Source organism: Vombatus ursinus, unplaced genomic scaffold, assembly GCF_900497805.2.
Source record: "Vombatus ursinus unplaced genomic scaffold, bare-nosed wombat genome assembly UNPS02014798.1, whole genome shotgun sequence".
Taxonomy (NCBI): Eukaryota; Metazoa; Chordata; class Mammalia; order Diprotodontia; family Vombatidae; genus Vombatus; species Vombatus ursinus.
In genome coordinates, this window is record NW_020954576.1 from 52,911,951 (window position 1) to 52,928,271 (window position 16,321).

The following is a 16,321-nucleotide window of genomic DNA, read 5'->3' on the forward strand; positions in this document are numbered from 1 at the left end:
CACACACACACACACACACACACACACACACACACACACACACACACGCGCGCGCGCGCGCGCTCTATCAAATCTCAAGAAACAATGGCAGGGGGGAACACACATACCGCTATGTCCATCTAGGCCCATATGCCCCCTGAGAAGGGAGTCAGGGACCCAGATGTCCAGGTATGGAGGAAGAGGATGGGGATCAGAGTTGGGATAACACATTTCCTGATCTAGGACAAAGATTGAAAAGTTTGTCCCCTGGGGGGGTTACTGTCCCCTAAAGGTTAGAGCCCTTGCTGGAATATATGTGCATTGACTTATCATGTAAAATAAATACCCATTATCATGAAAGGAAGGATTATCTAGCATTAAAATATATGCTTTTACAAAAAAATACTATCTTTTTTAATGAATTTATTTTGAATTATCAACAATCACTTCCATAAACTTTTGAGGTTTAAATTTTTCTCCCCCTCCCTCCTCACCTCCATCCCCAAGACAGCATGCAATCTGATATAGGCTATACATATACATTCCTATTAAACATATAAAAAATACTATCTTTGAATGTACTTCCTTATACCCACTTAAGTGATTTGCCTCAGGTGACTGGCTGCTTTGCCTGCCTGTAGACCCAGCTCTCTAGCAACCCAAACTCCAAGCTCTGGGAAGGCAGCAAATGTGTCTCCCCTCGACTGGAACCCCCAGTACCTAGCACAGTGCTGATCATATAGCAGACATTCAACATGTTTGTTGAATGAAATGAGCAACACCACACCCTGATGTCTAGCTGCCCCAAGTCTGAGTCCCATTGGGGTGATTGGGGATAGGAAAAGCCAGTGTTAAAAGGCCCCAATCTTAGAGGCCCCATTAGATGAAATTTAATTATGATAAATGCCCTACACTTGGGTTCAAAAAACCAATTGCGTAAATACAAGATATGAATAGTTTGTGATAGTTTTAGTGGATGTCAAAGTCAATATATATGCACAGTGGGTAGGGGGCCAAAACATCTAACACTATTGCAGGCTCTGGGGCATCTAGGTGGCTTAGTGGATAGAGTGCTGGGCCTGGAGTCAGAAAAACTCATCTTCCTGAGTTCAAATCTGGCCTCAAACACTTATTAGCTGTGTGACCCTGGACAAGTCACCTAACCCTGTTTGCCTCAGTTTTCTCATCTGTCAAATGAGCTGGAGAAGGAAATGGCAAACCACTCCAGTATCTTTGGCAAGAAAACCCCAAATGGGGTCATGAAGAATTGGACTCAAGTGAAACAACTGAATGAAAACCAAAATATAGCACAGGCTATATTGAAGGAGGTATTGTGTCTAGAATTAAGGAGGTGATCATCCCTCTGTACTCTGCCATGGTCAGATTACATCTGGGATATTGGGTTTAGTTCTGGGTACCACATTTTAAGAAAGACATTGACAAGTTGGACCTCATCCAGAGGAGGATGAACAAGATGGTGAGAGAACATTGACAAAGACCAGTTGAAGAAGCTGGAGATATTTAGCTTGGAAAAGAAAAGAGTAGGGGGTGAAGCAGGGGAGACATGATAGCTGTTTTCATTTATGTGGATGAGAGATTAGATTTGCCCTTCTTGGTCCCAGAGTGCAGAGATGGGCAGAAAGAACAGAATATGATTTAGGTTCCATTTAAGGAAACACTTCCTAACAAGTGGTGCTGTCCAAAGTTGAAATGGGCTACCCATGTAGGAATGTAATGAGGCTCCAGGTTATGGAGGTCTTCAAGCTGAAACTATCTGGCTAGTTGTCCAGCATACTGTAGAGTGTGTGGTCTAGATTTGATGATCTCAGAGGTCATTGCCTACTCTAAGAGTCTGTGGATCTAGGAGTGAGCAAGGCAGGGTATGTGAAGGACTAGGGTATATGGATTTCAGGTTCTCTTGGGAAGGATTGGGTTAGGAGGCCTGGGATCTAAGTGCCCCTGACCTCCCATCTGTGCCTCCTTCTCCTCTACTCCTCAGTCTGCCCCAGCCTGGACATCCGCACAGAGGTGTCGGAACTCCGGCGACTGGAAAATTGTACCGTGGTGGAAGGCTACCTACAGATCCTGCTTATATTCACAGCAACTGGGGAGGATTTCCAGGGCCTCAGCTTCCCCCGCCTCACCCAGGTCACTGATTACCTGCTCCTCTTCCGTGTCTATGGGCTGGAGAGTCTTCGAGACCTCTTCCCCAACCTCGCAGTCATTCGAGGCACCCGCCTCTTCTTCAGCTACGCCCTGGTCATCTTTGAGATGCCCCACTTGAGGGATGTGGGGCTTCCAGGCTTGGGTGCCATCCTTCGAGGGGCTGTGCGTGTGGAGAAGAACCAGGAGCTGTGCCATCTGTCCACTGTTGACTGGAGCCTGCTGCAGCCAACAACCGATGCCAACCACATTGTGGGCAACAAACTAGGAGAGGAATGTGCTGATGTGTGCCCTGGAATGCTGGGCACCGAGGAACCCTGCATCAGAACCAGTGTCAATGGGCACATGGACTACCGCTGCTGGACCTCTGGGCACTGCCAGAGAGGTGGGTACATGTGGGCAGAAAGCACAGGAGATGGCATTTAGAACAGGAAGAAAACTTGTAGCCTCTTATTTCACAGATGAGAGTGATTTACCCAAACAATCCATTGACAAGCACTTATTAAACACTTACTGTGTGCCAAGCACTTCACTAGATGCTAGGGATTTATAGACAAAAGTGAAACAGCCCCTGGCCTGAGAGATTCCATAGGGAGCAGCAGGGACACACAGCATATATATATATATATAAGTAAATACAAAATAAAAAGAAATACAAGGAAATGAGAGATTCTAAGAGGTGAGGATGAGGAGGGAAGGCATCCCAGGGATAGGGAACAGCCTTTGCAAAGGCAAGGAGATGGGGAATGAAGTGTTTCTGTGTGAGAAACAGCACGGAAGCCAATTTGGCAGGACCAAAGCAAGAGGAAAAGGGAGTAATGCATGAGGCTGGAGGTACACGGGGGCCAGTGTATAAAGCCTTTACATGCTGAACAGAGTTTCCCTAAAATCACACAGGTCGTAGGAAGCAGAGCTGAACTGGAACCCAGGTTCTCTGACTCCAACTCAACATCATTTATACCACTAAATGAGACAACAAATGCTTAACGTGGTTCCTGTGTGTCCTCGGTGGAGATGCAAAGTTTAGACACACCACAGTGCCTGCTCTCATGGGCTCACAGCCTAAGGGGATAAGATACTACTACTAATAATAATTATTATTATAATTATAATAATAACTACCATTTATATGATGTTTTAAGGTTTACAATATCACTTTAACAACTATTATTTCATTTGATCCTCACAACAACTCTGGGAGTAGGTGCTATTATTGTCCCCATTTTACAGATGGGGAAATTAAGGCAGAGAGAGGTTAAATGACTTGCTCAGGATCACAGAGCTAATAAGTATCCAATCAGGATTTGAACTCAGGTCTTCCTGACTCAAGTTCCAGCACACTATCCTCTGTACCACCTAGTGGCCTGAATTGCTACAGTAAAATTATTACATGATCAGTCAATCAACATTTATTAAGCACCTACTATGTGCCAGGCACTGTGCTAAGCACTAGTATAGAGGGGCAAACAAAGGGATATATGAGACCTAAGGAGGGCAGTCATTACCGATTGGTGGGGGATCAGGGAAGGTTTGATTAATTTATTGAGTGAGTTGAAGACAGATATGGCTTTCTTCCCTGAAGGGACAGGTAGGTGGGCAGCTAGGTGGTCCGGTGGATAGAGCGCCAGGCCTGAGTTCAAATCTGGTCTCAGACACTTCCTAGCTGTGTGACCCTGGGCAAGTCATTTAACCCTGTTTGCCTCAGTTTCCTCATTTGGAGAAGGAAATAGCAAACTGCTCTAATGTCTTTACCACACGACTGAAAAATGACTGAACAACTTCAAGGGATATCCAGGACCTCAGAGATCACCTAATCCAACCCTCTGGTTTTACCGACAAGGAAACTCAGGACAGTAAAGTGACTCAGCCAGGGCTACATGGGTCGCTTTTGAGCCTGGGTCCTTTGATTCCGGATTCAGTGTTCCTTCCAAGGGGAAGTAGCTTGTCCAAGATCACAAAGCTAGGTAGCTTGGGTGGGAAGGTTCAAAAGGAGATGAGGAGAGAAGAAAACATGAAAGATAGAAGTTGGGAGAGGCCAAGAATGAGAGACGGGAAAAACCTAAAAGATGAAGGGGGGGGTGAGGAGAGAAAGGAGAGGAAAGAGTTAAGTAGAGACAAGGGGAGCTGGAGAGGCGTGGGGTGTTTGTGAGGTGAAGGTGGGAAAGAAGGGAATGAGGGTCTCTGAGGTTCAAGGAGGGTAGCCCTGAGATCTTCAGCTTGAAAATTTGCCCCAGTGGTTGTCCCTCCCACAAACCAGGACCCGAGTCGAGAGAATGGGGGTCTCAGAGGCTGCTCCCTCTCCCCCAACCCCCCCTCTCCACCTAGCATCCAGGGGAACCAGATCCCTGTTGTATCTTGATTCTCCAGGCCTCCCCACCACCCCAATGTTGTCTATAAACAGCTTTGCTAGTTCTCAAAGTATATAGTATCAACACATCCTGCCCCTGCTCATGGCCCCCTCTCTTACCTAGATCTCTAGCTCTTACCACACAGGGAACCCAGGCTCCTGATGCCCCAGCTCTAAACTTACCTATTACCCTGTACCTGCCTTAGCCCCATAAGTCTTACCCCTTCTCCCCAGAACTGAAGGAAGAGACACTGAGTGGCTGGTTCTCCAGCAGGGGCGTGGTTGTAATTGGCTCTGGAGGTCCTTAATGCACCCACTATGCCTCCTGAGCAGAGCTTCTTACAAAAGAATGGCTAGTTCCTACATTGGCATTGTGCCTGGCATAAGTCTGGGCACTCATCCCAGGCAGGAGGGTAGGGAGACACAGCACTGACAAAGCAAGGTGACTGTTCTGTCCTGAGCTGCCCCTGAGCCCAGGGAAAGAGGCCTAGGCAGAAGGAGACACTGTTGGGCCCTCAGGGAGCCCACCCAAGACACCGGGACAGAGGCAGAGACAAAAAGAGAAAAGGGCAGATGAGTCAGCATGACATCAGGACTGGAGGCATAAATGGGGCTGGGGGAAGCTAGATGGCCGGTGGTCATGGATGCTGCGTGCTGTTCAAATAGACGTTCGATTTTCTGACTTCTGAGGTCCCTTCCAACTCTGAGGCACAATTATAATTAAAAAGAGCCTACGTTCATATCATGTCTTCGGGTTTACAAAACATTTTACGTACAACTGGGTGTCAGGCAGGGAAGGCTTCTGTCTGGAGGACAGGGCTGGGCTGAGGAGGGATAAGAGAAGGGTAATGATGTTTACATACAAGTGTTTACAAATATCATCTCGTTTTATTCTTGCAACAACCCTGGGAGGTAGGTATTGTTATTATTATCACCATGTTACAGTTAAAGACACTGAGGCATAGAGCTGTTAAGTGACTTGCCCAGGATCACACAGCTAAAAAATATCTGAGGCCAGATTTGAATTCAGGTCATCCTGACTCCAGGCCCACTGCTCTATCAATTGCACCATCCACTTCTCTCTGAGGTACACTGGAGATAATCTGGGTAAAGACTCATATACTGGGGAAAAGGAGGCAAATAGGGGAGATGGGGTATTGGTAGAGAGGTGGGTCCTTCTGGGTTATGGGGTGGTATTCTGAGTGTCTATGCCTGCTGAGAGAGGCTGGCACTGGCCCCTGATGCCCACTCTCCCTGTACCTACAGTGTGCCCATGTGCCAGGGGCCTGGCTTGCACCTCAAGGGGTGAGTGCTGCCATCCTGAGTGTTTGGGAGGATGCAGTCGGCCCAGTGATCCCCAGGCATGCATGGCCTGTAGGCACTTCCACTTTGGAGGGACTTGCCATTCCACCTGTCCTAGAGGCACCTACCAGTATGAGGCCTGGCGCTGTGTCACTGCGGATTACTGCGCTAGCCTCAGGGCGCTGCCTGACCTGCCTGGCCGAGTCTCCGACTTTGTCATCCATCGGGGCAGCTGTTTGGCCCAGTGCCCTCCAGGGTACACCCACAATGATAGCAGGTGAGTCCTGGATTCCCAGCTGTATTTAGGGGGCAGGGAAGAGTGGGAATGCCCCCCAAATATGCAGGGAGGAAGAACTATGGGGATAAGACTTAGGCATCCAAGAAAGGGGGACAGTGAGGACAGGACCAAAGTGTCTGATGGATGAGGACAGTAAGGATGAGATTTAATGATGAAAGGGCTGAGGTCAGTAAGGATGGAACCCGAGGGGAGGGTGAGAACAGTAACAGGTCTCTAGGGTACGAGGGTGAGAGCATCCTGTGTCTAATGCTCCTATAAATGAGAGCCAGGTTCTGGGTCTGGAAAGAATGGGAGCCCAGCCTACTCCAGGGTCTGAGGGAAAGGGGTAATCCCGATGACTGGGTCCTGAGGAACTCACAGTATCCTCCTCTCTCCTTCCTCCCATAGCATCTTCTGCCATAAGTGTGAGGGGTTGTGCCCCAAGGAGTGTAAGGTTGGCACCAAGACCATCGATTCCCTGCAGGCAGCCCAGGAGCTCATAGGCTGTACCCATCTGAAGGGCAGCCTCATCCTTAACCTACGACAAGGCTGTTAGTAGACCCTTATTCCCATCACCCTACTCCTTCCCACCAGACCAGAGCAGGGCCCATTCTGGAGCCCCCTTGGGAGATTTCCTCCCGTGGATCTAGGCCTTACTCCCTGCTTGATTCCTTTCTTGGCCCAGGTCCCAGCCCCTCAGAGGATAGGTTCTTTCCACTGACCCAACCCAAAGATCCTACCCTATTTCTCAGCCCTTCAATCAATCAGTGAACATTCATTAAGTACCTACTATCTGCCAGGCACTGTGCTAAGCCAAGTCATGCCTGCTTTTCCTCCCTTTTCCTCCATTGCCCCGCCTTGAGCTGACTCCCTCCCTTCTCTGATCAGATAACTTAGAGACAGAATTACAGCGAAGTCTTGGCCTGGTAGAAACCATCACTGGCTTCCTCAAAACCAACCCCCCCTTTCCCCTCATCCCCCGGGGTTTCTTCAGGACCCCCAACCCCCCCGGGGGGGCCCCCGGGGGGGGGGGGAAGGGGGGGGGGGGGGGGGGGGGGGGGGTCCTGCCTATGTTCAAGATGACCACCCCACACTCCATCCCCACTTCCTCCTCAGACCCTCCCACCTGTCCTGGGAGGGAGCTAGAGCAGGTGGTGCCTTCTTGAGTGGATGCTGAGAGAGACTCAGAGATCTGCTCTAGGTTCCACAGCAATGAATGGGGAGGCTACTCAGAGCTCAAACAACGACTTCCTGTATTAGAGGCAACGGTGCCAACAGCCACATGGGGAGAGAGGACAACCCATCCCCACAGAGAATTTGGCCCATGCCACTGGAAGCATTAGGGGGGAAGATGGGCCCTAGCAGAGAGGTGGCATCCCAAGTGCAGTTGGGGTCAAAGCCAGTGAAGCAGGGACAGCAGACGTCACCAGGAAGAAGCCACACACCCCACCCCCAGATCACCCTAGGGTAGATCCTTAACTGCCCTTCCCTGTTACAACTTCTCAGCCCTCTCTCAGACCTTGGGGCCCAGGCATATATGCCTCTCTGACCCTTCCATTCCCTCTAGTATCCCTGCCACCCTCATAAGCAGGTTCCTGTACTCCCCTTATGCCAGCCAGCCTCTCTACACCTCAAGTTCCAGACCCCCAACCTCAGGCCTCTCTCCCTAGGAACTATACGCTCTATGTGTTGGACAATCAGAACCTGCAGCAGCTGGGGGAGTGGGCAGAGGCCGGGCTGTCCATCCCTGTGGGGAAGATATATTTTGCCTTCAATCCACGCCTTTGCCTGGAACACATCTACCAGCTTGAGGAGGTGACCGGAACTCGGGGCCGGCAGAACAAGGCTGAGATCAATCCTCGAACCAATGGAGACCGAGCAGCCTGTGAGGGAGACACATGCCCTGGGGTGCAAACATGGGATGGGCATCTTGGGAAGGTCCCTAGAGGGGCAGGATTGGGGGTACAGCCTAGGTGGAGAAAGTGGGTTCAGTTGTATGGGGAGAAAGTTGGGGCTAAAGATGAGTTGGGACTGCAGCAGGCTCATAGGAACTAGAGATGAAAGTCATTTTTCAAACGAGGAAGCTGTGGCTCCAGAGAAGTTATGTGACTCATTCAAGATTTGTAGGATAGGAAGGTAAGCAGGCAGCAACTAAAGGACCTTAGAATCAAACACACCTTCTCCGACTCCAGATCAAATGCTGTTTCTACCGTAGTCAGGTCATGGTTGAAGATGGGCAGTGGGAAGGGTAGGCATAAAGGCAAGGCTGGGAATGGACGAGAGCTCGGAATGGGGAGGCAGTTAGAGTCAGGAAGGGTTTGGAGAACTGGATGTTGGTAAGAAGTGGAGGGCTGGGGTTTGAGAGCTAGAGATAGGGAGGACTAGAAATGGGGGAAGGTTAGGGATAAGGAATGGATTGAGGTCAGGGATTGGGAGATATGTGAGGCATCATGAAGGAATTTATTCCCATCTGGGACTCTTCATTTCTATTATGAGATCACAGGCTAATAAATATAGAACTGAAAGGGACCTAAGACACTTAACTTAGGATCCAAACTTTCTCCTTCAAGAGGTCCATGGATAGATTTCAGGGAGGGTCCACTAATTTCATTATTTTCACTACTTTCTGATTGAAATTTAGCATTTCCTTCAATTATTTAAAAAGGTTATTCTAAGAAGGGAGTCTTAGTCTTCACCAAGTTGCCCATGGCAAGGTTAAAAGCCCCTTGCCCGATCCAACCCTGTCATTTTACAGGCAAGAAAACAGGTCTCCAAAAGGCTTTAATTTGTCCAAGGTCTCACATATAATAAGTAGCAAATCCAGGATTATCTCAGGTCCTCTTACTCTTATGTCCTCTACAGCAATATTGAAGCAGAAAGTACTGTTACCTACCCCAATAGCTTTGGAGTTTAGCAACAACAACAATAAAAACAAAAAATAGACCATGTCAGATAGACTTCAAGAGAAATGACAGCTCTGGGGCTAGAGTTAAGAAGACCTAAATTCAAATTCAGCCTCAGAAACTGACTAGCGAGATGGTCCTGAGCAAGTCACTTAACCTCAGTTTCTTCATCTGTAAAATGGGGATAGTAATCACACCTACCTCGTAGGGTTGTCGTGAGGATGAAATGAGATAATATTTGTCAAACACTTAGTACAGTGCCTGGCACATAGTAGACACCGCACAAATGTTAGCTTTCGTTAATATTAACTTACATTTATATAGCATTTTCAGGCTTACAAAGAACTTTCCTCACAACTCTGTTGTACTCTCAACAAGGTCATATATTATTCCTCATTTTCAGAGGAGGAACCTGTCATCAGAGAGGTTGAATGACTTACCCGGGTTCACGCAGTCAGTAAGCATCACAGCCAAGCTCTAAACCCCAGTTTCCTGATTTTGGCTTAATGCTTTTTCCATCACACGGAGCTGCTCCCCTTATTAGTTAGGCTGAGGAATGGAGAGGTAAGCACCCAGCCTGATAGTACCATCCATCACCATTTTCTTCAGGCAAGACCCGACCTCTCCGGTTTGTCTCCAACGTGACAGAATCAGATCGAATCCTCCTTCGCTGGGAGCGCTATGAACCACTGGAGGCTCGAGACCTCCTCAGTTTCATCGTTTACTACAAGGAGTCGTGAGTGTGTGTGAGGGGGAAGGGAAAGGAGGGATCCTGGGGGAAGATGTAGGGGCCAGAGGCTATATTCCTTTTTCATTGTTAGTGGTTTAGAACATTTTTTTTCATCTGGCTATTGACAGCTTGGATTTTTTCCTCTGAAAACAGCCTACTTATACCCTTTGTCCATTTATCAATTGGGGAATAACTCTTTTTATAAATTTGAATCATCCTGGAATTGCATTCCTAATAGCGGCCAGTATTTTGGTTGAGAGAGGGAAGAGTAAAATGAGAAGAAGGAATAGTCTGGGGAGAGAATCCAATTCTTGGGAGAACACAACAGTGGCGAGGAAAACAGATTTTTTCAGTTATTTAGGGCATCATAGGCCCCCATAAAAGGCAAAGGAGAGGGCCCAGGAGGAAAGAGAGAGAGCATTTGGAATCAAATGACTGTGGTCCAAATTTTGGACCTGCATGACCTGGAGCAAATGCTTCCCCTCTCTGAGTTTGTCAGTTAGCTCTAGGGGCCCTTCCAGCTCAAAACGTTGTGAGCGGAAATTCCAGAACACCTAGACCTCCCTCCCTAACAGCAGAATATGTCAATTTCATGCAATTCAATAAGCATTTGTTAAGCACACTTATTCCTTTTTGTTAATTATATAATTTATTAATATCAATCTAGTTTATTGATTTATTATTTGTTAATATTAAGCAAATCTATTAATTTATGTATTCATATGCCAGGTACTGTGTTATGTTTTGGGGATACAAAAGTGAAAAAGATAGACTCTCTGCCTTCAAAGAGCTTACAATCTAGAGAAGGGTGTGGCATAGATAAGTCTAGGATAAAGTAGAACGTTCAAGGAGAAGATCCAGACAGAATGGTCTAAGTAAATTTGAGGAAGAGCTTATTTTTAGGTGGGGGATGGTGTAGAAGCAGGGAGGAGGTGACTCCTGAGGTGGGGTTGTAAGGAAAAGTTTAAGCCAGCAGAGGTGAGGAGGGAGTAAGAGGAGAGTGTGGCATAGTGCAAACAACCCTAAACTTGGAGTCACAGGACCTGTTCAAATTCCAGCTCTGCCCCTAACTATGTATGTGACTTTGGACAAGTCCCTTAACTTCTCTGGGCGTCCCCTTCCTCGGCTGTAAAATGAAAGGGTTGAACTAGATGACCTTTCTTGCAGCTCAAGCCCTACACCTCTAGGACATCCCAGTTCCCTTCTCTTTCATTCCCAATGCTGTCCCACCCCACTCCCATTCATTTTAGTTTAGCCATTAGTCGATAGGGAGCCACTGAAAATTCTTGAGCACAGAAGTAAAGCAGTCCCATTTGTGTCTTCGCAAGATTATTCTGGCAGCTGTTTGAGGGAGGGTAGAAGGAGGCGGGGAGATCAGTTACGAGGCTCTTTTTCTGTTGTTCAGTTGTGTCCAACTCTTCGTGACCCCATGGACCATGGCACACCAGGCCTTTCTATCCTCCATTATCTCTTGAAGTCTGTGCCAGTTCACGTTTGTTGCTTCAATGACAATATCTATCCATCTCATCTTCTACCATCCCCTTTTCCTTTTGCCTTCAATCTTTCCCAACATCAGAATCTTTTTCAGTCTTTTCACTATGTGGCCAATGTATTTAAGCTTCAGCTTCAGTATTTGACTTTCTTTTTTTATAATTTATGTATTTATTTTTAGTTTTCAACATTCACTTCCATAAGATTTTGAGTTTTAAATTTTCTTCCCCTCCCTGTCTTCCCCCCTCCCCAAGACGGTGTGCAATCTGATATAGGCTCTACTTATACATTCATATGAAGCATATTTTCACATCAGTCATGATGTAAAGAAGAATTGGAACTAATAGGAGGAACCACAAGAAAGAAGAAATAAAACAACAAAAGAAAAGGAGAGCAAATAGTATGCTTCCACCTATATTCAGACTCCATAGTTCTTTCTCTGGATGTGGATAGCATTTTCCACCATGAGTCTTTTGGAGTTGTCTTAGATCCTTGCACTGCTGAGAAGAGCTAAGACTATCAAAGCCAGTCATCTTACAATGTGGCTGTTACCATGTACAATGTTCTCCTGGTTCTGCTCATTTCTCTCAGCATCAGTTCATAAAAGTCTTTCCAGGTTTTTCTGAAGTCTGCCTACTCATCATTTCTTATAGCACAGTAGTATTCCATTACATTCACATACCACAACTTGTTCAGCCATTCCCCAATTGATTGGCATCCCTTCAATTTCCAGTTCTTTGCCACCACAAAAAGAGCTGCTATACATATTTTTGTACATGTGGGTCCTTTTCCCATTTGTATGATCTCTTTGGGATACAGCCCTAGAAGTGCTATTGCTGGGTCAAAGGGTATGCACAATTTTATAGCCCTTTGGGCATAGTTCCAAATTGCTCTCCAGAATGGTTGGATCAGTTCACAACTCTACCAACAAGCATTAGTGTTTCAATTTTCCCACATCTTCTCCAACTTTTATCATTTTCCTGTTTTGTCATGTTAGCCAATCTGTTAGGTGTGATGTGGTACCTCAGAGTCGTTTTGATTTGCATTTCTCTAATCAATAGTGATTTAGAGCATTTTTTCACATGGCGATAGTTTTAATTTCTTCCTCTAAAAACTGCCTATTCATTATCCTTTGACCATTTATCAATTGGGGAATGACTTGGATTCTTATAAATTTGACTCAGTTCTCTATATATTTTAGAAATGAGGCCTTTGTCAGAGATACTGGCTGCAAAAATTGTTTCCCAGATTTCTGCTTCCTTTCTAATCTTGGTTGCATTGGCTTTGTTTGTGCAAAAACTTTTCAATTTAATGTAATCAAAATCATCCATTTTGCATTTTATAATGTTCTCTATCTCTTCTTTGGTCATAAATTCTTCCCTTCTCTATAGATCGGAAAGGTAAACTATTCCTTGCTCTCCTAGTTTATAGTATCAATTTTTATATCTAAATTATGTACCCATTTTGACTTTATCTTGGTATAGGATGTAAGATGTTGGTCTATGCCTAGTTTCTGCCATACTATTTTCCAGTTTTCCCAGAAGTGTTTGTTACATAGTGAGTTCTTATCCTAGAAGTTGCAATCTTTGGATTTATCAAATAGTAGATTACTATAGTCATTGACTGTTGTGTCTTGCATACCTAACCTATTCCACTGATCCAACACTCTATTTCTTAGCCAATACCAAGTAGTTTTAAGGATTGCTACCAATTAATTTCTTTAAGTAGTAATTGATTTGACCTCCTTGCTGTCCAAAGGACTCTTACAATAGAGAATATTACAAAATGTGATGGGATCCTAAACTACAGAGGTGACAGTATAAGTGAGCCATGCAAGCCAGAAAGAGCATGGAGGTAGAATGACAGATCTCAGCAACATGCTGGGCATATGGACTGAGGGAGAGAATCAATCAATCAACATTTACTAAGCATCTAGTATGTGCCACACGATGTACTAAGTGCTGGGGATACAAAAAGAGAAAGCCCAAGTTTTCAAGTCTGGGTGACTGGGAAGACAATGGTTGTCATCATTATCAACAGAAAAGTTTGGAAGAGGGGTGATGTAATAGGAAAATGGATGGGGACATTTTGAGTTTAAGGCCATTATGGGATGCCCGTGGAGATGCCAGATAGTCAGTGATGTGGGACTAGAGTTCATGGAAGACATTAGAGCTGAGCATCTAGATTTGGGCAGCTAGGTGGCAAAAAGCACCAGGCCTAGAGTCAGGAAGACTCATCTTCCTGAATTCAAATCTGGCTTCAGACACTTACTAGCTGTGTGACCCTGGGCAAGTCACTTAATCCTGTTTGCCTCAGTTTCCTTATCTGTAAAATGAGTTGGAGAAGGAAATAGCAAATCCCTCCAGTGTCTTTGCCAAGAAAACCCCAAATGAGGTCACAAAGAGTTGGACACAACTGAAATGACTGAACAACAACAAAAATGTAGATTTGAGAGGCAGCTACATAGAGGCGAAAGTTGAAGCCATAGGAGTAGATTAAATCACCAAGGAAAATAGTGTAGAGAACAGAGAAGTCCCAGAACTGAGGCCGGGAGTATAGCCAAATTTAGATGGAAAGAGGATAATTAACAGCTGAAGGAGTATGAAAAAGGGGCAGTGAGATAGATAGAATGAGAACCTGGAGGAAGAAGTAGCATAGAAGTCCAGGAGGAGGAAAGAGTTGGTCAATGGTGTCAGATGCTGCAGAAAGATCCAAGAGGATGTGAACTCTTAAAAATGATGTTGGACTTAACAGTTAAGAGATCATTAGCAACCTGTGAGAGAAGAACTTCAGGACAGAACTGGGGTTGAAGCTCAGATCACAAGGGTTGAGAAGTGAGTGGGTGGAGAGGAAGTGGGGACAGTGAGTGTAGATTACTAATGCAATCAAGTCAACAAGCATTTGTTAAGCACCTACTGCGGGTCAAGCATTGTACTAAAAGTCGAGAATACAAAGAAAGGCAAAAAACCTCTGCCTTTGAGGAGCTCATACTCTAATGGGGGGACTCACCATTTAATGGATTCTCAAAGTTGAAACCTTCTAATCTAACCATTAGCTGGCCAATGAGCTACACTGGTAAGGGAGGACCCCCTTCGCCTCCTGGGGCAGTCCATTTCACTTATAGACGCATTATTAGGAAGGTTTTCCTTACATCCGTCTTGAGCCTCTCTCTGTGCACCTTCTTCTCATTGCTTCTAGTTTTGTTCTGTCATCAAGCAGGACAAATTTCATCCTTCTGCATGGCAGCCCTTCAAATACTTAACAAAGATCAAATGAGATCCTATTTGCAAAGCACTTAGCACGGCCTGGCACACAGTAGGTGCTTAATAAATGTTTGTTCCTCTTCAAAGACAGTCATCATACTCCCCACCCCCCAGCAAGTAAACTTCTCAAAAGTAAACTTGAGGTGGCACAGTGGGTAGATAACCAGCCCCAAAGTCAGGAGGACCTGAGTTCAAATCTGGCCTCAGACCCAAAACACTTACTAGATATGTGACTCTGGGCAAGTCACTTAACACCAACTGTCTAACAAAAAGAAAAGTAAACTTGATCCCTGGTTCCTTCAACTGTTCCTCATATGGCATGTCTTTCTGGGAGTTTGACGATGAAAAGGAAGAGATATGTAGACTGATAGCTTGAGGGGATGGCAAAGTCAAGGAAGGTCTTTTTCAGGCTAGAGAAGACCTGAGTATGTTTTTAAGTAGTGAGAAAGAAGTTTGAAGAGAGATTGAAGATGAAGGAGAAAGGGAATAATTGAATGAGCCAATTCCAAATGAGGTAAGAAGGGACAGAATGAAGGGGACAAGTAGAAGGATTACCATGATGAGGTGGAGGACCATCATGTCTTTGGAGAATAAAGCATAAAAAGAGAGGATGGGTGAAAATTTAGATGAGAAATGAGAGAGTTCAAGATGGACGGCCTCAATTTTCTCAATGAAGTAAGAGTTAAGGTCATTTGCTGATGTGAGGACTAGGATGTCTCAACCCAAGGTTGAAGAGTAACAAATCAGGAACAGTGGAAAGACAAGAGGCAAGGAACGCAAGGGTGAATAGCATTTTATTGACCTGGTTAGCTATGAGGTCAATTGTAACAGGAAGGAAGTGAGGCAAGAAGTCCCCAGAAGAGGACTGGGAAACCAGAGGAGGACTAGTAGACTAGAATTGACATGAAGGACAGAGAACAGTTGGGGGAGGAATGAGACAATGGGAGAGGTGGAAGTTCAGGAGACTGACCTAAAAGGGAGAATTTCAGAAGCAGGTATCTCCCAGAGGTAGAAATGTCTGATTATGGTGAGGTCCAAAGAGTGACCATTACCCTACCCCATGAGAGGCCAAAGTGGAGTGAAAAGGTCTTAGAAGTAGGGCAGTGATTGGAGGAACTGGAGGACCAGGGTTTGAGAAGGCCCATTAGTGTAAATGTTGAAGCCACTAAAGAGGATGGTAGGAGTTTGGATGAAGAAGTCTAAGTCGGATACAGAACTGGGCAGGGAGGCAGTAAGGAGCCAGGGTGACCCAGAAGTTGGTAGATGACTGCAACACTCTAGACATGGTGCTATAACTACATGGTGTGAACTTCAGAGAAGGGGAAGTCTCTGAATTGAGAGGGTCTTGACTCCCTCTCTTTGGGCAGGTTCCTCCTTCTGCTTTTCCCCATTCCTCTCCCCATGTCTCTGCGTCTCAGAACAGACACAGCCTAAGGGATGCTTCCAAACGGGCAGAGCTGTCATTAGGAATAAGTTCCTTGTCAACAGAAGTCTTCTAGGGGAGGCTGGATGATCATTTCATAAGATCATAGGTTTTGAGCTGAAAGGAACCTTAGAGATCATCTAGTCCATTTCACAAATCAGGAAACTAAGTCCCAAGAAAGTTACATGATGCATTTTCCCAGGGTCACACAGTAAGTAGAAGAATTGAGATTCCAACCCAGGTCTCCTGACTCCAAATCCCATTGTCCACTCACTGTACCAGGGTAGTTGTTACCAGGGATTTTGTAGAAGGAATTTCTTTTTTGGGAGGGGGTAGAGGACCACAAAGATAACCTTCATGGTACCCTCCACATCTGAGATTCTATGATTCAGTTTGCCATTCCAATGGTAGGAGTTTATGGTCAGTCAAAGAAGGAAGGGGCA

General features: G+C 45.8%; 1 protein-coding gene across 1 annotated transcript in view; it reads left to right on the forward strand.

Annotated features, from left to right (window-relative positions):
* INSRR (insulin receptor related receptor) overlaps positions 1-16,321 on the forward strand; it is a 33,318-nt gene that overhangs the window by 3,745 nt on the left and 13,252 nt on the right. Inside the window, exons 2-7 of the mRNA XM_027871292.1 lie at positions 1,979-2,527; positions 5,756-6,068; positions 6,477-6,619; positions 6,957-7,084; positions 7,725-7,953; positions 9,581-9,707. Coding sequence (XP_027727093.1) covers positions 1,979-2,527; positions 5,756-6,068; positions 6,477-6,619; positions 6,957-7,084; positions 7,725-7,953; positions 9,581-9,707 — 1,489 coding nt within the window. The remainder of the gene's footprint in view (positions 1-1,978; positions 2,528-5,755; positions 6,069-6,476; positions 6,620-6,956; positions 7,085-7,724; positions 7,954-9,580; positions 9,708-16,321) is intronic.